The following is a 25,225-nucleotide window of genomic DNA, read 5'->3' on the forward strand; positions in this document are numbered from 1 at the left end:
AGGCAACGGTCAAAAATATTGTGCTCATGCTCTAGATGGTCTTGACTGTTATTCTCTGATGGTGGCAGGGCCATCTGTGAATAGTCAGTGTAAAGTAATTATTTAATACATGTATAATTTTGTAAGCACATTCTTCTGCTGGTGATAAATCCCACTCGGTAACTTTGCTGTGACTGTGTCAGTTTGATCATAAAGTTATTTACTACTTCATTTCTGAATTTTTTTCTCCTGTTAGGGTAAGGGTGCTTCCCCCCCCCCTTAACTTTCTCTACAAATGAGTCTGTTTCCAGCAGTTTAGGCAACAGCAGTGCTCATTTCTTGGTGCTTTGAGGGTAACAAAGAAGTGCCAAAGGCAAAACGGCTAGTTAATGTGAATCAGTAAAAGAATTTGAAGGTTTTCAAGGTAAGAGACAAGCAGAAGTGGCTTGCCATTTTGTGCCTCTGCATGGCGACCCTGGTATTCCTTGGAGGTCTCCCATTCAGGTACTAACCAGGGCTGACCCTGCTTACCTTCCAAGATCTGATGAGCTCAAGCTAGCCTGGGCTATGCAGGTGAGAGCAAAAGAATCCCTTTATGGGAATGCCAAATTAAACAAAACCAAAACTTACACCAAGTTCAGAATAAGACCAGGCCTCGGATTCAGCGGGAGCTCACAGGAGCGCAGCCCCTGCGCCTTTCTGACAGTTCCACCTCCTCCTTCCCACCTTGTCCACTGAATAGTAGGTGCAGCTGCATAACAATCCACGGATTTATGTCTAAATTAGGAATTCCTAAATCCAGAGATTGTTAGACATAATTCCTTAGAATTCGATGTACAATCAAATGCTATACCTTTAATGACGGTCAATTGAATGTCTTACTTCTGTTTTTAAAATTGAAACTTGAAGCTATATACTTACTTATCTACCTTCTATAAAAGTTTTTTTTTATTATTTGTAATATCCTTTGGAACACTTAATAAAGGGGGGGGGGGGAACAATCCCTGGATGAGCTCCACCACCTTTTTTCCTACAAAACGACCCCTGGAATAAGATACATGATTTGGGAAAAACAAAACCCCTTGCCTTCTCTTTTAAGCAACTACATACAGCGGGGGGAGGGGGGGCAACAGTAGCTCTCCAGATGTTTTTTTGCCTACAACTCGCATCAGCCCCAGCCATTAGCCATACTGGCTGGGGCTGATGGGAGTTGTAGGCAAAAAAAACATCTGGAGAGCTACCTTTGGCCACCCCTGACATACAGAATCGAAACTCTGTGGGATAATATTTATGGATACGTAGAAGGACCTATTTTATTTTTAAATGGCAGGGGCGGAGGAGTGCACCTTTTTCAGACTGCCCTGGAACTGGTTCCAGCAAGTAGGAGCATTGTTCCTGCTAGAAAAATGTTGTCATTGCAAGTCAAAGAGAAAAGTAGTCTGGTTATAAAAATATGTGTTTGGGGTTATTGTTTTTGATGGCTTAACAGAGAAAAGCAACATTTTGTGCATGATTAACAGGGTCACTAGCAGTCTGTCCCCCACCCACAAACTTAAGAGTGGTGGTGAGAGAAAAATTTTAATATGGCTCTTGGATAGGTATGGACCCAAACCCATAAATGTACCCCAGTTTAAGCACAAACGAGGCTGGTTTGTACTTCCCAAACTAGGGGTTTGGGAGACCATGCCTCCCACGACTGCCCAGTCCATGGAGGTTTGTGAGGTTCTTTTGGGGGGGTGGGGTCATGTGGGCTCCAAAGGCATTTAAATACCATCAGACCTTACTTCCAGGTTCGGCAGCCTAACTGAGAGTAAGTTTCAAAGGCACTGAAATGCCATCAGAGCCCACCACCTGTCTGTGACCTAACTTGAGTGAGCTCCAAAAGCATTTAAATGCCTTCAGAGTTCACTTCTGAACTCCATAAACCGTGAACCGGTTCAAGCAGTGGAGGAATTCATTGGAGGTTTGTGGTTCTGGTTCGTGAAAATCTCGGACCACAAACCTCCATTTTCCCGGTTCATGCCCATCCCTACTCTTGGACTGACAGGATGGCATCAGAACAAAGCAGAAGACACAGACCTCAATTTGTGATTCTTTTACTCTGCTAAAAACATTCCCATGACTCTACGTACCAACTCACTGTCCACTATATTTACAGATGGCTTGCCATTCCCATTTTGTCTGATGAAGTCTGCTTAGAGCATACAAAAGCTTACATTCTGAATGAAACTTAGTTGGTCTTAAAGGTGCAACTTGTCTACTGCTTTGTTCTATTGCAGGGGTGGCCAAAGGTAGCTCTCCAGATGTTTTTTTGCCTACAACTCCCATCAGCCCCAGCCATTGGCCATGCTGGCTGGGGCTGATGGGAGTTGTAGGCCAAAAAAACATCTGGAGAGCTACCGTTGGCCACCCCTGTTCTATTGCTTCAGACCAACACGGCTGCCCACTTGGATCTATCGCTTCTTAGGAAACCCTGGAAATGATGCTGGTCCTATTGAGGAATCTCTAGAAACTCTATATTTTTAATGTAGAGTAAATTAAGCTCCAGAGAGCTGTGACATCACTTCCAGGTTCTCCTGGAAGAGACTTCATGCTGTCATGCTGTCTTCCCCAGGTTTCTTGTTATTTGCAAAGCATGGCCTGGTGGCTTCCATACTGCTCAAGAAATGTGAATATAATCACTCATTCAGGAGAGTTCGCTTGGTGAACCAGCTAGTCTCTGTCAACCTTCACCTGCTTTACAGCACTGTTGTCTGGATAAAACGCAAGGCATGATAGTGTATGCTTCCTTGAATGACTTGGATTTGAAGAAGAAAAGAGATAGGTTTTATACCCCACCCTTCACTTCGAGTCTCAAAGCAGCCTACAATCTCCTTTCCTTTCCCCTCCCCACAACAGACATCCTGTGAGGTAGGTGAGGCTGAGAGAGCTCTGGGAGAACTGCTCTTGAGAGGAACAGCTCTGAGAGATTTATGACTGACCCAAGGTCATACCAGCATGTGGAGGAGTGGGGGATCAAACCCGGCTCTCCCAGGTTAGAGTCCATGCACTTAACCACTACACCAAACTGGCTATCTTTAAAGAGAGAGAGAGAGAGATAGCATTGGCACAATAAAATAAAGAACAGTGAAGACTGAGAGCAGCAAACTATTCATGTTTTCATGCCAAAGTTAAATACTGTTAAAAAAAAAAAAAAACCTGGCACATGGGATAAAGTCACCTTTATTCAGACTTTGTTCATTCACTTGATCCCACTGCAGACGCGCCTGTGTAATTCGAGGCCAAGTGGTGGCCGTAGATGGAACCCCTCTGGTTGGAGTGAACGTGAGTTTCCAGCACCACAGTGATTATGGATACACCATCAGCCGACAGGATGGAAGGTGAGAGTTAATCTATCCCATATCTTCTGGTCATTAAGGAAATGCATAGTTTCTAAGCGGACAGAAGGCCGAAGTGTTCATGTTGGTCCTTCAAGGAAAATCCTAAAGCAATGGTAGAGTAGCATCTTAGTAGGGCCAACCAAACATCTCTCCTCCTTCTCCATGTCCTTTTCTTTAACAGTCACTCTGAGGGAAAACTCTAAAGGAAGCTTGCTCAGTATTTTGTGACATCTTAATTGGTCTTAATAAAGGTATGAAACTACTCTTGTGTGTCGATTTTGTTAGTTAATTCAGTTGCTGGAGGGGGAAAATATCAAGTTGTCACCCAAGTTAGCTATTGACTTATTTGCCTTTTTCACTGATCCGTGAATTTTCTTATCACTAAAATCTCAGTGAAAATGCTATTTTGAGATTGGTCACTTTTGTCTGTTGAACTATCAGTTATATTTATTTATACATATACACACATTCTCTAATGCAATGACAGTTTGTCTCAGGGGATATTCCAGTCCTCACCACTGAGCAGTGCTGAAAGAGAAGGCAGCACTCTTATTGGTGGCCACCAGAAATGTACGTTATTTATTTACCTCATTTTTACCACAAGCCCTTCTCCCCATTGGGGACCCAAAGTAACTTACATCATTCTCCTGTCCTCCATTTTATCCTAGCAGCAAACATGTGACATAGGTTAAGCTGCGAGTGTGTGACTGGCCCAGGGTTATCCAGAAAATTTGTATGCCATAGTGGGTATTCAGACCTGGATCTTCTAGATCAGGCGTGGTCAAACTGCAGCTCGGGAGCCACATGTGGCTCTTTCACACATATTGTGTGGCTCTCAAAGGCCCCACCATCCCATTGGTTGGCTTGGTGAAGAAATTTGTCTTTTTAAATCACTTCTCTAAGCCAAGCCTGCCAGTCGCTTGGAGAATGCATTTAAAGTAAAAGTTGCTTTCTTTCCACCTCTCCCACCCCATCTATTTGCCTTGCTTCCTTCCTTCCGGCTCTCAAACATCTGACATTCTTGTCTTGCGGCTCTCAAACATCTGACATTCACGCCTTGCGGCTCTCAAACATCTGACATTCTTGTCTTGCGGCTCTCAAACATCTGGCATTTATTCGATGTGGCTCTTACATTAAACAACTTTGGCCACCCCTGTTCTAGATCCTGTTCTGACATTCTAACCACTCACCATATAGGCTCTTAGAAAAATGATGATGGAGCTGCCGGGATCCCAGTTGCAGTAATATACAGGTGCACGGCTCCTACATGGCTAGCATAACCTACACCAGCAACTGATGCTATCACGTACTGATGCATCGAGTTATTCTAAGCACTCCGTACCTGCGTGTTTCCAGGAGGCTTCATTTGGGGCCCCAACAGCTGCATCGCTGCCTCCTGACACGCAGTGGTATGGGCGTTGCTGCCCATTTCAGTGGTGCTCAGTGTTGGGGGCTGGGATAGTCCCCATAATCCACTATGTCATCTTCCACTGCTGTTCTGTAATCAGGGCTAGCATGCCCACTAGGTGACTTTAGGTGGTTGCCTGGGGCGTGGCCCTGAGGGGCACCGAATTGGGCACCCCCTGGGAGGGTGGGGGCTGCCCCCTCCCTACTGGGAGATTTAAATCACACGGGGGGGGTGCCCCGGAGCAGCTGCTGCCCTTCCCTTACCCAAGAAAGGTCCCATCGATCAGCTTGAGGGCCTTTAAAGCATGTAGGAGGCTGGCACCTGCTCCAGGGTGCTCTCCTGATCATGTGGGAGCATCAGCAGAAGCAGCCAGGCCAGCATCCCCCTCCATTAAAAGAGCCCGCCGACCAGCCTTCAAGCACCTCCACCTAGGAGCAGGCTCCGCCCACCCAGGTGATTTAAAGGCCCCACTGATGAGCTGATTGGCCAAGTGTGGGAAGGGCAGCAGCTGCTCCTGGGTGCCCTCCCACACAATTGAAATCACACAGGAGCAAGGGGGTGGCCCCGCCCTCCCAGCCTAGGGCTCCAGCAAGCCTGGCACCAGCCCTGTGTGTAATAAAATATTTCAGCCAAAAGTAAAAAGGTGTGTCCTTAGCCGACTGCTAAACTGATGTAAATTTGCATTCAGCAAGTAAGATTGGCCCCTCCTGCTGAACCAACTAGAAGAACATAATTTCATGCGATCAGTTCTCCTTACTGCTGCAGTAGCAGTATAAATGCTGTAAAGCTGTATGTAAATAATCCATTGTAGTGCTGGGACTTGTAAGTAATACAGCTAATATTTACTTCGTACTCCCCCCCCTCCCCCGATTCTAAAATGCCAAAGTTGCAAGCTATCTAATTATGATTTCTGATTTACCTATCTCTTGACAGAGCTGTAGCATTTAAATGTGCTCCTTATAGTTACCCCCACCCGAATGTAAAGTTTGGAGAATGTGATGGAATATGCATAATTAAGTCTGACTCTCAATCACACTTCGTTACCATCAAAGGCTTCTGTAATAGATGCATCCAGTAATAGAGTGTAGTATCTATTTACATTGCCTTACGTTACATGACTGTAGATGTTAAAGTCTTATGATAATAGGAAACCATATCTTTTCCTCTGCCTAACACAATTTTATGCCCTGTACCTCTCCAGGGAAACAGAGAGTTTATTCTCTCACAAGTCTCAGCTCAAAACAGAGCAATAACGGTATGGTGGATAAAGTGGGCAGGGCAGAAGATGCCTTTTCCAGATTGGTCTGCAAGCTGTTTTGTTTTTTTTTTTAGCAGGAACGCAGTTCTGGCTGGCTTGGCATCAGGGGGTGTGGCCTGATATGCAAATGAGGTCCTGCTGGGCTTTTTCCACACAAAAAGCCCTGTACAGAACAATGGTTCTGTCAGGGGGTTTGGCCTAATATGCAAATGAGGTCCTGCTGGGCTTTTTCCACACAAAAAGCCCTGTGCAGAACAATGGTGCTGTCAGGGGGTGTGGCCTAATATGCAAATGACTTCCTGCTGGGCTTTTTCTATCAAAGGCAGAGCTGCAATAGGAAGGGAGGGAGGGAGGGAGGCAAATAGATGGGAGAGAGAGTAGAGAGGGGAAGGCAGAAAGAAAGCAACTTTAAATGCATTCTCCAAGCTGTCAGCTGACTTGGCTTGGAGAAGTGATTTAAAGAGATCTAAAGAGACAAATGCCTTCTCCAAACTGGCTGATGGGGCGGTGGGGGCTTCGAGAGCCACACAATATGTGTGAAAGAGCCACATGTGGCTCCCGTGCCACAGTTTGCCACCCCTAGTGTAGACCCTGCTGATATTCAGCAAGGTTGGTGGGATGGGGTGGAATTCGATTTAGTCCATTTCACAACATATTTAACATCAAATCCAACCAAAATCCTACACGTGCCAGAAAAAGATTTAACCTTCGGCTGGTAAGACCTAATAGAGTAGTTCTGATTTGCATTCCACATCCCAAAGTTCACTGTTTCTAACATGCTCTGGAAGAGCATTCCAGCATGTGAAGGCAACCACAGGAGAGGCCTGAGAACAGGGATTGTCTGTCCTCACCTGTCTTCAGGATGAGCAGCCTCAAGCAACTATTGCATGGCATGGAAGAAGTCATTTTTCATTCTTAAATATTGCCAGGGCTTTTTTTGAACAGGAATGCCATTCTGGCTGGCTTGGCATCAGGGAGTGTGGCCTAATATACAAATGAGTTCCTGATGGGCTTTTCCTATTTTTAAAAACCCTGTGTGAAACAATGGTGATGTCAGGGGGTGTGACCTAATATGCAAATTAGTTCCTGCTGGGCTTTTTTTACAAAAAAACAAAAAAAGCCCTGGATATTGCTGTTCTTTTCTGTGGAATAGTTCAAAGATGACTGTATTGGTTAAGGGGAGTAAGCGGTTTTTAAGGTAAGCTAAGCACCAAGCTGTATTATGTTTTAGCAGCAGCTTGAGTTGGGACTCAAAGTAGGTGGAAGAAAACTAGAGTAACGCTTCTTCTCCAGTCAGTATTCTGTACCAGTTGAAGCTTCCAAATAGTCTTCCAGGGAAGCTCAACATAGAGTGCAATGCAGTAGTCTAATTTAGATGTTACCAGGGCTCCCATCAGAGTGGCAAGATCATTTTTTGCAAAGGAAAGGCTGCAGCTGGCTCACCAGCCAAAGCTGGTGAAAGGCACTCCTGTAGATGGAGAAGATTACAGATTTATACCCCATCCTTTTCTCTGAATCAGAGACTCAGAGTGGCTTACAATCTCCTATATCTTCTTCCCCCACAGCAGACACCCTGTGAGGTGGGTGGGGCTGAGAGGGCTCTGACAGCAGCTGCCCTTTCAAGGACAACTCCTGCAATAGCTGTGGCTGACCCAAGGCCATTCCAGCAGGTGCAAGTTGAGGAGTGGGGAATCAAAGCCGGTTCTCCCAGATAAGAGAGCTATGGCTGTCCCAAGGCCATTCCAGCAGGTGCAAGTGGGGAATCAAACCCGGTTCTCCCAGATAAGAGAGCTATGGCTGTCCCAAGGCCATTCCAGCAGGTGCAAGTGGAGGAGTGGGGAATCAAACCCGGTTCTCCCAGATAAGAGAGCTATGGCTGTCCCAAGGCCATTCCAGCAGGTGCAAGTGGAGGAGTGGGGAATCAAACCCAGTTCTCCCAGATAAGAGAGCTATGGCTGTCCCAAGGCCATTCCAGCAGGCGCAAGTGGAGGAGTGGGGAATCAAACCCAGTTCTCCCAGATAAGAGTCGGCACACTGAACTACTACACCAAACTGGCTCTAGATGCCACCATCACCTGCTTATTCAACAGATGGTCCAGATCAAGGTGCATCACCCCCAAGCTACAAACGTTCTTCCTTAGGGGAATGCAACTTCAACCAGAGCAGAAGACATTCTGATCCCAAGGTCAGTCCTTCTTGCAGCCAGTAGCCACCTGCATTTGATTGTTTCAGCTGGCTGGCCCTCCCCCACCCCCAAACTGCCTCCAGCCACAAATGATTCATAGCACTATTTATTTTAATTTATTTATTTACTTAATTTTGGCTTCTCGTATCCAATACATTGGCTTTCCTATCCTGCCTCAGCCTAGTCTTGTTAATGCTTTTTGTATTCTATTAAAGCCCCAGCCTCATTTTATTGAGTGCAAGATGGTTTGTCTCTTGGCCTTAAAGCAGATCATTTTTTATGCTGAATTAATACCGGTGGCTTCCCTGTGGTGCTATTATTTTACTAGCCCTGATTCTGCAATCATTATGTGGAGATATGTTAAGCATTATGGAGATTGACAGTAGACTTGCTGCTCCCAGCTGAGCCACGAATGATATTCGGTTGGTCAAAACGAAGCTCATACCCCCATCACAAAATTAATTACATTGTCTGTCTTTTCCCCAGTGTTGCCGGGTCACAGAACTGCCCCACCACATATTTGAGAAATCAGAGTTTTCTTGAGAATTGTCTCCACCAGTGGTCCTCATTATTGGCATACGTTTTACTAAAATAGCACAAAATGCCAAAAATATACCCATTTCTATGCACTTTCCTTCAAATTAACACTTGGCGAAGATACTGGTGCATTAACGAAAAAATTCTTTCCAAGTAAAACCTGGAATAATGGAGGAGATGAGAATAAAGTTATAAGCCACCTTGGGTCTTTGTTTAAGAGGAAAGCTGAAGATAGATTGTGTTTGTGTGTGTGTGTGTATCCATACACACATTCAGACACAGAGATGCACACATTTAAAGCATAAAGTAAATTATGCTTAGTCCATCTTCAGGTGCGATGAGATGAACAGGTTGCCGCGGCAGGATCTTGGCTTTAAATAAGCTGTGTGAATTTGGGGCAGTTTATGTCAATCAGACAGCACCCCGTAATCCAGCATCATAGCACAGTGGGCTCGTAGTTGGTTGTCCTTTTCACTAACGTGCCACAACTATGGACCTGCTGCTGGTTTGGGGGGTTTTTTTCCCTTCTAATTCCTGAGATTTTCCGCAGCAGACAAGTATGCATGTGCTCCTGGCCAGTTCCAAGGGGTACTGATGCACATGTCGGAGTGGGGTTGGAAGCAGTGTTCCTTCTAGGCTGAGTTAGTGTGAGCTAGCTCATATTTTTTTAGCCTCTGGCTCACACATTTTTTGTCTCAGCTCAGGAAATATGGTCCTAGAGCAAGCTAATTTATGCAGTAGCTCACAACTTTAATGCCGGTAGCTCACAAAGCAGAATTTTTGCTCACAAGATGCCACAGCTTAGAGGCAACATTGGTTGGGAGGTGGGAAAAGAACTCACCGGAAATGGAGTGGAATGATCAAACCGTTCATATGTTTCCGTGACACCCCAGGGCGATCAAATGGCCGGAAACCCGCCGTGGAAGTGGTTCGCTGGGGAAACCACTGGAATTTCCCACTGGCTATTTAATCCACGTAAGAGTCATTTTACTGCAAAGTAAGGACGAGTGGGGCATGGGAGCCAGATGTGCACGTGTGATCACACTCATTTAATCAGCTGGGGAGGGCTGGCTTTGTCAGGCCAAACTGCTCGTGTGATCACACTCTCTCTATGAAGCTATTGTCCAAATAGTTATTATTCAGCCAAATAGCATAGATCTTTTGCAACATAACACGGTCCTTTATAGTAAGTGCAGATAATCAGTTTCTTATATTTTTAACATCTTCTCTCAGCTTCAGACTACAAGAACTATTCATTTTATTTCTTAGTTGTTAATTTATGTCTTGTTATATTGTGATTCAGAGAGACTTTTTCACTAGATATTATAGATTCGGCATTCCACAAAAAGGAAAGGAAAAGTGACCTATTAGGGCTTTTAAACATCCCAGACTTATTGAACAGCAATAATAATGGAGCTCACTTTTTAAAGGGAAAAGGATATTATTTTCTGATACGACTTGGAATGATACCAGAGCAGGTACTGTAATATGATTTTGCCCGTGATTTTGAATCTCATTAGTGTTGCAAAAATGCTGATTGTCAAATATTGGGATGAACCTGACCATTTCATCCATTATGGAATGGATGGAATTTAGTTGAAATGGCTCACAATGCAATCAAGGATGAATAGAAAATCCTTTGAATTGTATGGATCCAGTCAGCTTTTTAGTTCAGTCTTAGCCAGTTCTCTTCCTTGGTACCATGTGACCTCTCTCAATGCAAGTCTAACAATCACCAGCATAGCTTTTTTGTGTGTTCAATGAAGACTTTTCCCTTCATTTTTACCAGTCAAAATGGTGGTTGGATCCAACACATTGAATACTCATAATATACATATACATTCCTGTGGATTTTTAAGATGTTTTATATTGAGATTAAGTTTGCCAGGTCCTGGCAGGGGATTCCCCATTTTTGCAAGCTTCTAGCTGCCCCCAGTTGGCCAGCAGGGGGAAGCCTCGCCCCAACAGCCACCATGTGCCTTTAGATTTCAGGCAGGTTTAGAAGCTTGCAAACTGCTTGTTTTGGAAGAAGTGTGTGTGCATGCCTTTAAATCTCAGTGAGACTGCATGGGACTATGGTGAACAGGCAGAGCCACATGTGAGAGAGAGGAAAAGAGACAGCACAAGTCGCTCTCTTCATTTTGTATTCCCTTCAGAAGTTGTTTGTATAATAAAAGGGATAGTAGAGAGTTAACTAGAACTCCACCCCATAGATCTCTCTTTCCTTAAGTTGATTGATTGTTACATTCAGCAGGTTGTTACATTCAGCAACTCCAGTGAATAAAGCTGTCTATATCATTGCACCAGGGGGATCACAAAAGTGCGGGGATGCAAACTGTCTTTATTTTGACTGCTCTCTGTGTGCTCACTTTCATTTAGTGGAAGTATAGCTGCTGAGGAACAAAAAAAGGCAAAAAAGAAGATAAGGAAATGAAGACTGTAGTTAGAGGAACTACACTGCTGTATATTTGTTTATTTGGAATAGGAAAATCTTTCGACTCCACCCCCAAAGTCTCCAAGCTTTGGGGAGGGACAGTGGCTCAGTGTGGTAGAGCATCTGCTTGGTAAGCAGAAGGTTCCAGGTTCAATCCCTGGCATCTCCAAAAAAAAGGGTCCAGGCAAATAGGTGTGAAAAACCTCAGCTTGAGATCCTGGAGAGCCGCTGCCAGTCTGAGTAGACAATACTGTCTTTGATGGACGAAGGGCCTGATTCAGTAGAACGCAGCTTCATATGTTCATATGTTCAAGCTCCACCCCCAAAGTCCCCAGATATTTTCTGAGTTGGACCTGGCAACCTTAAATGAGATACTTATTTTTGTTATTTGTAATTGTTTAGTTTTCTTGTGTGTTTTGTTTATCTAATAAAATAATATAGATAGTAAAATGAAAAGAGTCTTCTTGAAAGCTAGCTACCTTGCAGGGAGAAATGCGTTTTCATGTATTATCGGTACTAGATTTGGCAATTTTGGGGAGGCGAGACAGTTTCTTCAGCTGTGTGCCTGTGCACAACACCACACCCAGCACAAAACTAGAAGTGATGTCATTGCACTGGTAACTGTCTAGGATTCACACAAAATGCTATGGTTAAACCATAGAATTTATGGTGAATCCTAGTGTGTCTTGATGACACGTGTGCATTCTTCATTAGCCTGTTCCTCTCCTTTCTCTTGGTTTCTGTTCGTTAAAGTTTCTTAGGGTTGCTAATCCCCAGGTGGGGGCAGGGAATCCCCCGGTTTGGAGACCCTCCCCCTGCTTCAGGGTCATCAGAAAGCAGGGGGGGGCAGAGGGAAATGTCTGCTGAGCCCTCCATTATTCCCTATGGAGGCTGATTCCCACAGAGTATAATGGAGAATTTATCTGCGGGTATCTGGGGCTTGGGGGGTATTTTCTGAGCTAGAGGCACCACATTTTCAGTACAGCATCTAGGGCCTCTCCCCAAAACACCCTCCCAAGTTTCAAAAGGATGGGACCAAAGAAAGTGCCCCTATCCTTCATTATTTCCAATGGACAGAAGGCATTTAAAAGGCGTGCAGTCCCTTTAAATGTGATGGCCAGAACTCCCTTTGGAGTTCAATTATGCTTGTCACACCTGGCTCCACCCCCAATGTCTCCTGGCTCCACCCCCAAAGTCCCCAGATATTTCTTGACTTGGCAACCCCAAAGTTTCTGCATACCTGGCGGGTCTCCTGGGTATGTAAGTGACCCTTCGCTTGTCTATGGGTGTCCCAGTTTTCTCTGCTTTTGCAATTAACACAACCCGCAGCCGTTTTATCATTAAAAATAGCCACGTTTTTTAGTGAAAGGTTAGGAATTTGTGAAGAGCGATCAAACCAAGGCACCCCTTTTATTTAACTGTACATTTTGTCTGAGAAAAGAAAAAGGAAATACGTACATCTGGGTCGCCATCAGAGGTTCATCAATAATGTTTGAGAGCGATAATTGAGCAGAATACAAAAACAGCGAACCACTAGCTGTCTGTGAAGATAGCGCATAATCCAGCACTCGCACAGCATTCTGTCTGAATGAGGCAGATCATTAGATGGAGCAGGTCTATAGGAACACTGTCTTCTATAATGAGACGTCAAAACTTGAGCGAGTCATACTTGGAGAGGGAAAAAATACATTCTTTTCTTATCTTGCCAGAGTGTGTGAAGCAAATCTGGGCTAGAACCAATACATTCCATCAAAATGAAGGAGAAAAAATGTCCAGGGGCGAGCATGTAGTGATTGACAAGCCCGTTCAAGGGTAGTGTTATTAAAATAAATGTCTACTGACAGATCGGTTGTTAAACAATCAGCGACTGCGTCCCATCAGCACCTCTATGAGAATGCCGCAGATTTCTTGCAGGCTACCCCTCTCGTGACGCTAAGGGATGGGAAATTTTACAGACCTGATAACTCATGGGGACAAAGGATCTGACGACTGTGCTTTCAAATTCCTAAGGTGACTCTTTCGTTAACATCTGGATAAGATAGCCATGGTCAAGCCAAGTGAACGCAAGTCAGAGAAACACCAAATGTCCCTCCCATTGCACTTTTGGGTTTAGAAACTATTGCTTCACAGATGAGAAATGATAACTAAACCTCGTGCCTTAATATATGCCCATGTCCACCTTTTTTAGTACCTCTTGGGTCCCCCCTGCCCACCCCGGTTGTTGCTTTAATGCTGTTTTCTTTCTGGGGTTTTGTCTTAGTCATATGGACAGTCCTAGTCAATTTCGGAGCACGTGGTGATTTCGAAGACATTGGAGTCCGTTTTATTGGGGCTAATTAAACCAACTGAAAAGGAGAATGGGTGCTTTTATGGTTCGGCATTTGCCCTCTGTTTGAATGCTTCCCCACCCCGGTTTGGAGCAGTCTCAAAATTGTCAATACCCAGCTCAGCCTCATTTAAAATGACTGAATGCAGAGGAATCCGTCATACACATACCAAGCCGCGTGGAAGCAGGCCCATAGCTAGAAGGGGTTCCAGGGGGTTCCAAGCCCCTCCAATCAAACCCCTGTTCCACCTTTATGACCCCTCCAGTCAGCTGATCGGAGGGGCCATTTATTTATTTACTATTGAAAGTGTTGCTTTTAACTTTAATTTTAGGCCCAAGGCATTCTGTAGGTCTTACTACTGTGTGAGCATTCTACCCTACCCAGAGCTTCTCCGTTTGCACATTTTTAGCATGTTAGTATTGATGTTATCGTTCAGCAAAAGGCAGCCCAATTAAACCTGCCTTGCTGTGTCAGACCTGAGAAGCTGGTTAAAAGAAATGTTGCTCTGAAGCAACGCAACCAAGTTACACACTTAAGCATAATATTTAGGGCCCCACAAAAGAAATGGGCCCTACTAAATGAAAATCTCGGCTTTGGGCCCCAGCAAATGAAAAATCCTGACTATGGGGCTGAGTGGCAGCCACTTGAATATGGTGTCGTCTGTCCCCGTCCCCACCCACCCCCCATAGTATATGTGCAGTCAGCCCTTCCTTTGTGGTTGTGGCAAGTCACTTGCTTGTGTGTGTGGAGAGAGAGAGAGAGAGAGATGTTTATAACAAATACAGTTCAGTGCACTTAAACAGGCAGATCATAATGTGAATTGTTTAGCAATAATTTAGTAGCACTTTGCCTGACTGATATCTCCTCAAAGCCCGGTGGAATAATCAAGGCTTGGCCTCTTTCCTTAAAGACAGCAGTGAATTCGCCCTGTGGAGTTTCTGAGTGAAGCCATTCAAAAGGGAAGGCAGCACAAAATGGCCCTTCCTGGGATGGATATCTGACTTCACTCCGAGAAAGACGGTGTTTGTAAGAAGGGAAAAGGGAAGGAAAGATTCCCTGTGCAAGCACCAGTCGTTTCCGACTCCGGGGTGATGTTGTTTTCACGTTTTCACGGCAGACTTTTTATGGGGTTGTTTGCCATTGCCTTCCCCAGTCATCTACACTTTTCCCCCAGCAAGCTGGGTACTCATTTTATTGACCTTGGAAGGATGGAAGGCTGAGTCAACCTCGAGCCGGCTACCTGAACCAGCTTCCACTGGAATCGAACTCAGGTCATTAGCAGAGGGCTCCGACTGCAGTACTGCAGCTTTACCACTCTGCGTCACGGGGCTCTGTTTGCAAGAAGAGCCTCATCTTAATATATGTGGAGGCTTGTTTAGGAGGAGATGCTCTCTGGCATAGCCAAATCTCAGACCGGTGAGGGCTTTAAAGAATAACACCAGCCCTTTGGATAGAGCCTATTGTCCAGCAATGCCCCCTCCTGTACAATAAGGGGGAAATAGACATTAGCAGGGCTTCTTTTTATAGCAGGAACTACTTTGAATATTGGGCCGCACACCCCTGATGTAGCCAATCCTCCAGGGCTCTTATTATAAGACCTAGTGTAAGCTCTTGGAGGATTGGCTACATCAGGGGCGTGTGGCCCAATATGCAAAGGAGTTTCTGCTACAAAAAAAAAAAAGCCCTGCACATTAATAAAACAGGAGTGGGAGGATACCGACACAAAAAATTTTAAGTACTTGTTCATCTACACCGTATTTTTTTTGCCTTGTTTTCTTATTTACGTATTGTTTACTTAAAAGGTCAAGGGAGTCCCCTGTGCAAGCACCAGTCATTTTCAACTCGGGGGTGATGTTGCTATAATAACGTTTTCACGGCAGTCTTTTTACGGGTTGGTTTGCCGTTGCCTTCCCCAGACATCTACACTTTCCCCCCAGCAAACTGGGTACTCATTTTACCGACCTTGGAAGGATGGAAGGCTGAGTCAACCTCGAGCCGGCTACCTGAACCAGCTTCCGCTGGGATCGAACTCAGGTCGTGAGCAGAGGGTTCCGACTGCAGTACTGCAGCTTTACCACTCTGCACCACGGGGCAGTTTAAGTTTACTTATTTTGTAGAAATGCTCATATGTAATAGGCATTTATGTTTTTGGGTGGGAAAGATTGCCTTTCACCAGTATAGTGGTATTGTAAGTACTGTCCTGTATGGTGCAGGCAGTCATCAGCAGGGAGAGAGAAACAGGTCAGGCTTCATTAGACGCCTCCAGTCATCCCTGGGGGACACGAAGAAAAGAAACAAGCAGCTGAAGGGGAGATGAAAGAAACAAGCGCATCCTCATGCCCTAAAATGTCTTTACAAAAATAAACTATTAATAAGGAGAGTTCTTTTCCATTTGAGGAGCAATGTGTTTCCCATTCAGTTGTTAAAAAAATGGCTCAAGTAGCTATCCATTTTGATGATGTGTAAAGGAAGCGAGTGAGGTTCACTTTAAGCCAGTGCGGTTACTAAGGAAAAATCTGGTTGGCTGACTCGCAGGACCTTGCAGTAAATACTACCTCTCTCCCTCCATTTTACAACTTGGAATGGCTCACGAGCAGAGGTGCGACAGGAAGGATCTTGCTCTTCCACATTTTTGTTTCCCTTGCTTGTAAGTTCTTGTTTCTTCCTTCTTTTTTCCTGTTCCACACAGGTTTTGCTCCCTCTAGTGCCCTCTAGTGGTTGATTCACTATTACACCAGTTTATGTCGAGCATAAACACCTGCAGTTTTCTGGATATTTTGAATTGACCACTAGAGGAAGCAAAACACATGTGGAAAGGGGGGGAGAGCCCAACGAACCAGGAACTTACAAGTGAGGAGAATGAGGATTCAGGAAAGGCCCAAGGATGACTGACTCTTATACGGGAAAGTAGTAGGGTTTCAGGTCTGACTCAGGAAATATCTGGAGACTTTGGAGGTGGAGCCAGGAGCAGGGTTGTGAAAAGCATGGCTGAACTCCAAAGGGAGTGCTGGCTGTCACGTTTAAAGGGACCATGATCCATTTAAATGCTTTCCTTTCACTGGAAACAATGGAGGAAGGGGACATCTTTGGGGGCTCATAGACTTGGACCCCCTGGTTCAATCCTTTAACAACTTGGCAAGGGTCCTGAGGAGAGGCGCCAGATGCTATGCTGAAAATTTGGTGTCTCTACCTCAAAAGACACCCCTCCCAGATACCCACGGATCAATTCCCCATTATATCCTATGGGGACCTGTTACCATAGGGTGTAATGGAATGTCCAGTAGACATTTTCCACCACCACCAGTTTCTGATAACCCTGAAGTGGGGGAGAGGACCTCCAAACCAGGGGATCCCCTGCCCCAACTGGGGACTGGTAACCCTAGAAAGTAGTACAAGTCCAGATGTAGGAGATGACTTAGTAGGGCTGGAGAAAGATATAGTTGAATAGGAGTGGAGTGAAGTGAAGTCAGCACATGGTCAGGAGTTCTTTTATAGTGAGCATTTACAAATCCAAATAAAGTTGTGCTAGATTTCTCCATGAGACCAAATGTACTCTGATTCCAGACAGTACGTCAGGACAGCAGCTAGCAGCGTGGGAACAGATAGCCATGGCATCCACATCTGCTGCATTCCTGTGTTTGTTCTGCTGTCACCCCACCCTGCTCTTCCTGTCACACTTGGTGGGGCTTTTTTTGTAGCAGGACCTCCTTTGCACATTAGGCCACACACCCCTGATATAGCCAGTCCTCCAAGAGCTTAAAGTAGGCCCTGTAAAAAGAGCCCTGTAAGCTCTTGGAGGATTGGCTACATCAGGAAGGTGGGGCCTAATATGCAAAGGAGTTTCTGCTACAAAAAAAAAAAACCCTGAACCTTGGTATTGCCTGGAGGGAGGGCCATACCTTACAGCCTCCTTAAAAGCCTTTTAAAGGGCTCTGTGTGTGTGTGTGTAAGATCAAATGTGATAACAGTGCTAATTTTAAGTTATATAAGCAGAAACTATATAGTGTCACACTTGGTGGAGCTTTTTTTGTGTTCTTTTGGTGCTAAACGATCAAAAATGGTCAAAACAGTCCCACCTCACTTTAGGAGAACCTCATTGCTATGTGGAAGAAAAATGATAACCCTGAAGACATTTGAGACAAATGACACAGAGACACAAGAGGAAATGTGCTTTTTTGTCAAGCCATCTGCGATCAGAGTAAGATGAAATATTTTGTTTTGTCTTTGCAGCTTTGACCTAGTGGCTATTGGAGGCATCTCAGTCACCTTGGTCTTTGACAGATCTCCTTTTCTTTCTGTGAAAAGGACACTTTGGTTGTCCTGGAATAGGTTCATTGTGGTAGACAAAGTAGTCATGCAAAGAACAGAGGTCGAGCCCCCATCTTGTGACATCAGTAACCTCATCAGCCCCAATCCGATTGTGCTTCCTTTCCCCCTGACGACATTTGGAGGATTCTGCCCAGAAAGGGGAACAATCATCCCAGAACTGCAGGTAAATACAGAATCAAGATGTTCTTCTGCATTGTATAGATCGTCAGAAAACTCTCATGTTATGGACTTGTGTGAAGGAATGCTTTTTTTTTAATGCTTCATCTCATTTTCAAGACTGTGCGTTGGATCCAGCCAGCTTGTTCACTCAGTTTTGCTCAATCCCCCTCCTTACCATAGCCACTATAACTTTTGGCTTTTGTATATGCAAGTTCCACCTTTTGTTGTTGTTGTTGTTCTTCTTCTTCTTGTTCAACAGTTTTATTGAAAAATAAATAAATCGTTACAGAATTAACACCCACGGAACAGTACAGAAAAAAAACAACAAGCAACCAAGCATTGGTACTTAATGAAACACCAATCATGATAACATAGTACTGTCAAGCAAGCGGATCTCAAAGTAACCTGTCCTTGAGTTGAAACAAAGTATAGGTTTATTGATAATCCATGTACTTCTGTTGAGCCAAGAATTGGAACTGATACAGAGTAATAGCAGAATGCATACTTAAAGATGGCACATCAAAGGTTCTATCAACAAAGCTACAATTACTAAACAGTCCTGTATTCATGTGTGAAAATTCACACAGTACTTTCTTTATCTCCCTGCGGTTATACTTCCTGGGCCCAGGCCTGGCCTGGGAAAATGTCCCTGGAGGCTTTATCTTCAAAGAACAAATTCCTGCATTTGTTAGTAAAAGCGAAAGAGGCGCAGGAAGGAGGCGCCAGCTAACTTTCTACTTTGATGTGCCTCAGCTTTGTTTCAGGGTTAGTAACAGTTACAGCATGGCAGCTATATTCTGATAAACATAGACAATTATGGTAAGATAAAACATTGCTTGACAAGTACTATCTAAATAGATCCGGGTGGGCAGCCGTGTTGATCTGAAGCAGCTGAACAAAGCAGGTGTCAAGTTGCACCTTTAAGACCAACCAAGTTTTATTTAGAACGTAAGCTTTCGTGTGCTCTCTAAGCACACTTCGTCAGACGAGGGGATCAGGTATTGTGGCTGGAATACATGCAGTTTGTTGATTAAGAGGGCAAACTAACTGATCACATGGTCAAGTAAAACAGTGTGGCTTGGCCATTTGGTCTGGAGAGCCATGAAAAGTAATAAAATTCCCTGCCAAATGGCGTTTCTGCAAATCTAGGTAAATCACAAAAGGACATATCCTATCTAAATGTACATCACGCCCAGACACAAACTCCTTGTTCAACACATAATTCAAGAAGGGCAACCATTTATCTAATAACAAATGCCGTCCATATTTTTAACAGTTACAGTATTATCAGCCAATTTATCCAAAACAAAGTCCTCCCAAAGGTTAGTATGCTAAGTTGTCAAACTTGGTGGGTCAACTGCCTACTACTCGATAGCCATGGTACATTTTGCTGCTGTCAACGTCAACATAATTCATTCTTTTAGTGAATTATGAATTTTTAAATCTTTCCATATATTCAAAAGGAGAATATGTGGCTCAAGGGGTAATACAATTCTTCTTCATCATCATCATCATCAACATCATCAAATGGGATTCCCCTATCTTTTTTTCACCTGCAAAAAAGCTGGTTGGACTCAACCTCATCAGTGATGGTAAATTTTAGAACTGGTGCTAGATTTCTGCACAAGGTGTAAAAATCAAATGTAAATGTATACTCTGGTTTCTCTTTAGGTCACAAATCTTCAAATGTAAATAAAACTCCCCCCCCCCTTAAACTTTTGATATTTAAGGTTGGTGTTCCAGACATGTATCAGTAACTCAAGAGGACTAATTTAGAACCAAGACATATGAGATTATCATCCACGTTTTGCAAAGTTAGATTGCTATCAGTACTAATCTGTTGCAGTCTGTGTTTCCGTAGGGTATTCATTCTCTGTTAATGGGGCTACTGAAGTTCCAGTTTCTGAGACACGGAATATGAATCTCTGCATCTTGTAATGCTTGCCTTCAAAACAAAGGTCAACATTACAGCCCTGAGTTGTTTTCCACCCCTCCATATCTTAATCATCTTTCTCTCCACGCTCCATTCTTCCTCTAATGAATTTGGTGTAGTGGTTAAGTGCACGGATTCTTATCTGGGAGAACCGGGTTTGATTCCCCACTCTTCCACATGCAACTGCTGAGTGACCTTGAGTCAGTCCTAACTCTGTCAGAGGTGTTCTTTCAAGAGCAGTTTCTGTCAGAGCTCTCTCAGCCCCAGCTACCTCAAAGGAGAGGAAGGGAAAGGAGATTGCAAGCCACTCTGAGACTCCAAGTGAAGGGTGGAATATAAATCCAATCTCCTCCTCTTCTTCCCCGGAGGACTGCATTTCCCAGGAATCACCTGGCATGTCAGATACTGCCAAAACCAGGGGTGGAATTCTAGCAGGAGCTCCTTTGCATATTAGGCCACACACCCCTGATGTAGCCAATCCTCCAAGAGCTTACAATGCTCTTTTTTTGTAAGCTCTTAGAGGATTGGCTACCTCAGGGGTATGTGGCCTAATATGCAAAAGAGCTCCTGCTAGAATTCCACCCTTGGCCAAAACAATTTATGGAGGCAAGGGGCAGGAGAAGAGAGGGAGGCAGGGAGAGAGAGAAAATTCACCCTTCTACCTGCTGCCTGCCTGTCACCACAGCAATGCTAACCTCAGGCATTGCAGATATTTTGATAAACGTTTCGTTTAGCTTGATAAATGCAACACTGAATATCCTTCTCCTTCTAATAGAACATAAGCACCCAGTGAGGGAGATGGACAATAGGTTCAGGACAGACAAGAGGGAATCCTTCCTTACTCAGTAAAGGTAAAGGTAGTCCCCTGTGCAAGCACCAGTCGTTTTCGACTCTGGGGTGACGTTGCTTTCACAATTTTTTCATGGCAGACTTTTTACGGGGTAGTTTGCCATTGCCTTCCTCAGTTATCTACACTTTCCCCCCAACAAGCTGGGTACTCATTTGACCAGCCTCAGAAGGATGGAAGGCTGAGTCAACCTTGAGCCGGCTACCTGAACTAGCTTCCGCTGGGATCAAACTCAGGTCGTGAGCAGAGGGCTCCGACTGCAGTACTGCAGCTTTACCACTCTGCGCCACGGGGCTCTTCATCTTTACTCAACAAGTAATTAAATTGTGGGATTCCCTGCCAGTGGATGTAGTGATGGCCAGAAGCGTAGATGGCTTTAAAAGTGAGGGGGTTAGTTAGACTCATGGAGGAGAGGTCCATCAATGGCTACTAGCAATGGTGAGTGAAGCGAGCCTCCATGTACAGAGGCAGCAAACCTGTGAATACCAGTCCCAGAAAGCAAAATCAGGGGGAGGCCTTGGCCGCTACACCCTGTGTGTGTTGGCCCTCCAGGACAACCGGCTGACACTGTGAAACAGGATGCTGCATTAGATGTCTGGACTCTGGTCTGATCCAGCAGTGCTCTTTCACTCTTTAGTTCAGATAAACAGGTTGGGAATGCACAGAGAAGGGCTGTGGGGCTTGGAAACTGGGAGGCGTTCCCTCCCAGTGATGTAATCAAGGAATGCCACTTGCAATCAGGGCTGTAGCCAGGATTTCATGTTTGGTGGGGCATGCAGCAGCATTTTTTATTGGGGGGGCAAGAAGAAGCTATTGGATTTATATCCCGTCCTCCACTCAGAGTCTCAGAGCGACTCACAATCTCCTTTATCTTTCTCCCCCACAACAGACACCCTGTGAGGTGGGTGGGGCTGGAGAGGGCTCTCACAGCAGCTGTGGCTGACCCAAGGTCATTCCAGCAGCTGCAAGTGGAGGAGTGGGGAATCAAACCCGGTTCTCCCAGATAAGAGTCCACACACTTAATCTCTACACCAAACTGGCTCACCTGGTTAGGCCCTAAACACTTTCTCTATTTCTCAAATAAAGCGACAGGCACCACCACCCCCTCAATTTGTCTAGCTCAGTAAACCTTCCAGGGGGATCCGGCTGCAAGTAGGCTTCTCTCCCCCCCCCCTCCCTCCAGTGCCAGTCTGATGCCCCTACAGTAGCAATGCTGCACTTGTTCAAAGCAGCACCGAGTGGCGGTGAGGAAGGGGGGTAGGTGGGAGGCCCTCCAATGGAGGGGCCATACAGATGGAAGGGGAGGTTGAATGGAGCGGCCTAGCCCACTTGGGCTCTGCTATAGCTATGGGCCTGCCTGCAATTCATGTGATGCTGATACTTGGAATTGAGTTTAGGGGGTGGGGGGAAACCAAGAGAGAGAGAGAATTTAAATAGTTTACTGAGCCTGCGTCCAAATGGAGCCCAGCACGGTTGATCCATGTCTCTTGAATGTGTGCGTGTGTGTGTGAGAGAGAGAGAATAATGCTAACAGCATTTTATACATTTGCAAGCAATTCATGAGAACATAAGAGAAGCCATGTTGGATCAGGCCAGTGGCCCATCCAGTCCAACACTCTGTGTCACATAAGAACATAAGAGAAGCCATGTTGGATCAGGCCAATGGCCCATCCAGTCCAACACTCTGTGTCACATAAGAACATAAGAGAAGCCATGTTGGATCAGGCCAATGGCCCATCCAGTCCAACACTCTGTGTCACACAGTGGCCCAAAAGATCAAGTATCATCAAGAGGTCCATGAGGACACTAGAAGCCTTCCCACTGCCCCCCCCCCAAGCACCGAGAATACAGAGCATCACAGCCCCAGACAGAGTTCCAACAATATACTTTGGCTAATAGCCACTGATGGACCTCTGTTCCCTATAAGAACATAAGAGAAGCCATGTTGGATCAGGCCAATGGTCCATCCAGTCCAAAACTTTGTGTCACACAATGACCCAAAAAACCAAGTGTCATCAAGAGGTCCACCAGGGGGGCCAGGACACTAGAAGCTCTCCCACTGTGCTCCCCCCAAGCACCAAGAATACAGAGCATCGCTGCCGCAGACAGAGAGTTCCATCAGTACGCTGTGGCTAATAGCCACAGATGGACCTCTGCTCCGTATGTTTATCCAATCCCCTCTTGAAGCTGTCTATGCTTGTAGCCGCCGCCACCTCCTGGGGCAGTGAATTCCACGTGCTGCATCTCCTAGTAAGAACACTCTGCTGGAGATAGCAGTGATGGAACCTTGTTAAACAAGTTTTGGAAATCTTCAAAATCCCCAAGTCGTTATAAGTTTAGAACAGTATGTCACTAGAAACTTTGCAATAGGAGAATGTGGTATAAATGAAGTCTCAGTGTTTGAATTATTCTGTGGTTGAAAGTCTGGAGGAGGGGGGGTATTGGAGGCTCAGTTAAACAGAATGTCTCCATGGTGTTTGTCCCCTTCCAGAACACGCCACTTTGAAAACAGTGGTGGGGCCCCCTTAAAGCAGAACGTGTTGCATTTCCGGGGGCTACGCAGGTGTGGGCATGTGAGGTTCATCAGGGAGCTCATTTCCAACAACCGCTGCCCAACTGTAATTGTTCCCAGAATAACCTGCCTGCTGTTTTCCATCTAAATCCTTCCCTCGTTAAAGCTGATGAAATTTTTATCTTTGGGAGGATTTAGTTATAATAAATTACATAAGCGGAGGAAACCACGGAAATGAGTCGTCGTGCGAGTGCTTTTTGTGCAGTAAAAACACAGCTGTGTGTCCGTATCAGGAGGGGGCGAAATGAACGTTCAGACATTCTGAAACATTCAAGTGGGTCAGCTGGCTACCCAAAAGAGCTTGCAGCGCCCTTTGAGATATAATGACAGTTAGCTTTTAATAATAGAGGAATGAAAGGGCCAAGTGCTGCGTTCGGTGAGTGCTTTCGGATTCAGAGGGATTAAATCAGTTTCTTCTTTGGAATAAGTGAGCTGAGTACATGAGCCAAAGGGACTGTTTTAGCTTCTCCAGTGATGCTCCTGCAGCTAAAGCAGTGTTGTTGTTGTTTTAAGTAGAGGGAGGAAAGAACCCGCTCTTATGCTCCATGTTACTCTTCAGCTCCAGTACAAAGTTATGCCACAGTAGCAGGACAAGAGCCATCCAAAGTGTTGGTGCTCAGTTTCTAAAGCCATAGAAGCTTTGGGGTCAGGGGACCTGGACATCGTTCCCAATAAACCATGGACATTTTGTATCTGATTTTGCCGTGGGGAGAAAAGAGGCACTCTGCATATGTCTCTGAGGGACCCTCACCGTTTAGCACAAATCAAGGTGTACTAGTAGGTATTTGAATCCAAATGGACTCTGCCCCTCTTCCCTCCTGCATAAGAACCCTCTTGCATCACTAGCATCATTACTGGCACATCATTATCAGGGTCCAAGCACGAGGGGAAGGGACAACCTCTTACAATTTGGTCTCTTGTAAAGGTAAACTAGCCAAATTGAGGGAGGGGGGAACCTGGTGTTGCCACCAGGGGTGGAATTCTAGCAGGAGCTCCTTTGCATATTAGGCCACACCCCTGTGATGTAGCCAGTCCTCCAAGAGCTTACAAGGCTCTTTGTTGTAAGCTCTTGGATTGCCTACATCATGGGGGTGTGGCCTAATATGCAAAGGAGCTCCTACCGGAATGCCACCCCTGGTTGCAACACCCAAGAGCAGATTATTGGATGCTGTAATTGTGGAAGAGGGATCCCCCACCCACACCCTGCTTTGCCTTGAGAGCCTTGAGACTTTCAGAGCCAGTTTGGTGTAGTGGTTAAGAGCAGTAGATTCTGATCTGGAGAACCGGGTTTGATTCCCCACTCCTCCACGTGTACCTGCTGGGTGACCTTGATACAGTCATAGTTCTCTCAGAGCTGTAAGAGCAGTTCTCAAAGAGCTCTTTCAGCCCCACCCACCTCACAAAGTGTCCGTTGTGGGGAGAAGAAGGGAAAAAGATTTTAAGCCACTCGGAGACTCCGAGTGAAGGGCAGAGTATAAATCCAATCTCTTCTTCTTTTTGGCTCCTGACTTAGTTGACAAAATCATTAAAGTGGGAGGGAGGGGAACCCTTCAATGTCTGTCCCCTTTCATGCTTTTGCTTGGGGAGGGGGGGGGGAATCAATGAGGACCGAGTGCCATGCAGTCCAAGTTAACATTGCGCGAATCAACCCCGAATTCTCGCCGGCGCTGCCTGTGAGGATGCGGCAGGTTTTCCGCGCAAGGCCTTGATTCGTGTGAATGTAACGAAAATTCGGGCACGGTTGTCAGACCAGAGCAATGAAGGTGCACAGATGCACAATGATCAATTAACAAGAGAGTATATGCACAGCCCCGCATTTTTGAGAACAGCGTAAGGTTTGAGAGAGAGAATGAGGATGGCAGATGCATGTGAGCGAG

The 25,225-nt window shown here is 45.3% G+C and overlaps 1 protein-coding gene across 1 annotated transcript in view; it reads left to right on the forward strand.

Moving 5' to 3' along the window:
* The window catches only part of TENM1 (teneurin transmembrane protein 1), a 713,021-nt gene that overhangs the window by 495,085 nt on the left and 192,711 nt on the right, over positions 1–25,225 (forward strand). The window contains 2 exon segments of the mRNA XM_060250020.1: positions 3,240–3,359; positions 17,739–18,000. Coding sequence (XP_060106003.1) covers positions 3,240–3,359; positions 17,739–18,000 — 382 coding nt within the window.

This window comes from Heteronotia binoei, chromosome 11, assembly GCF_032191835.1.
Source record: "Heteronotia binoei isolate CCM8104 ecotype False Entrance Well chromosome 11, APGP_CSIRO_Hbin_v1, whole genome shotgun sequence".
Lineage (NCBI taxonomy): Eukaryota > Metazoa > Chordata > Lepidosauria > Squamata > Gekkonidae > Heteronotia > Heteronotia binoei.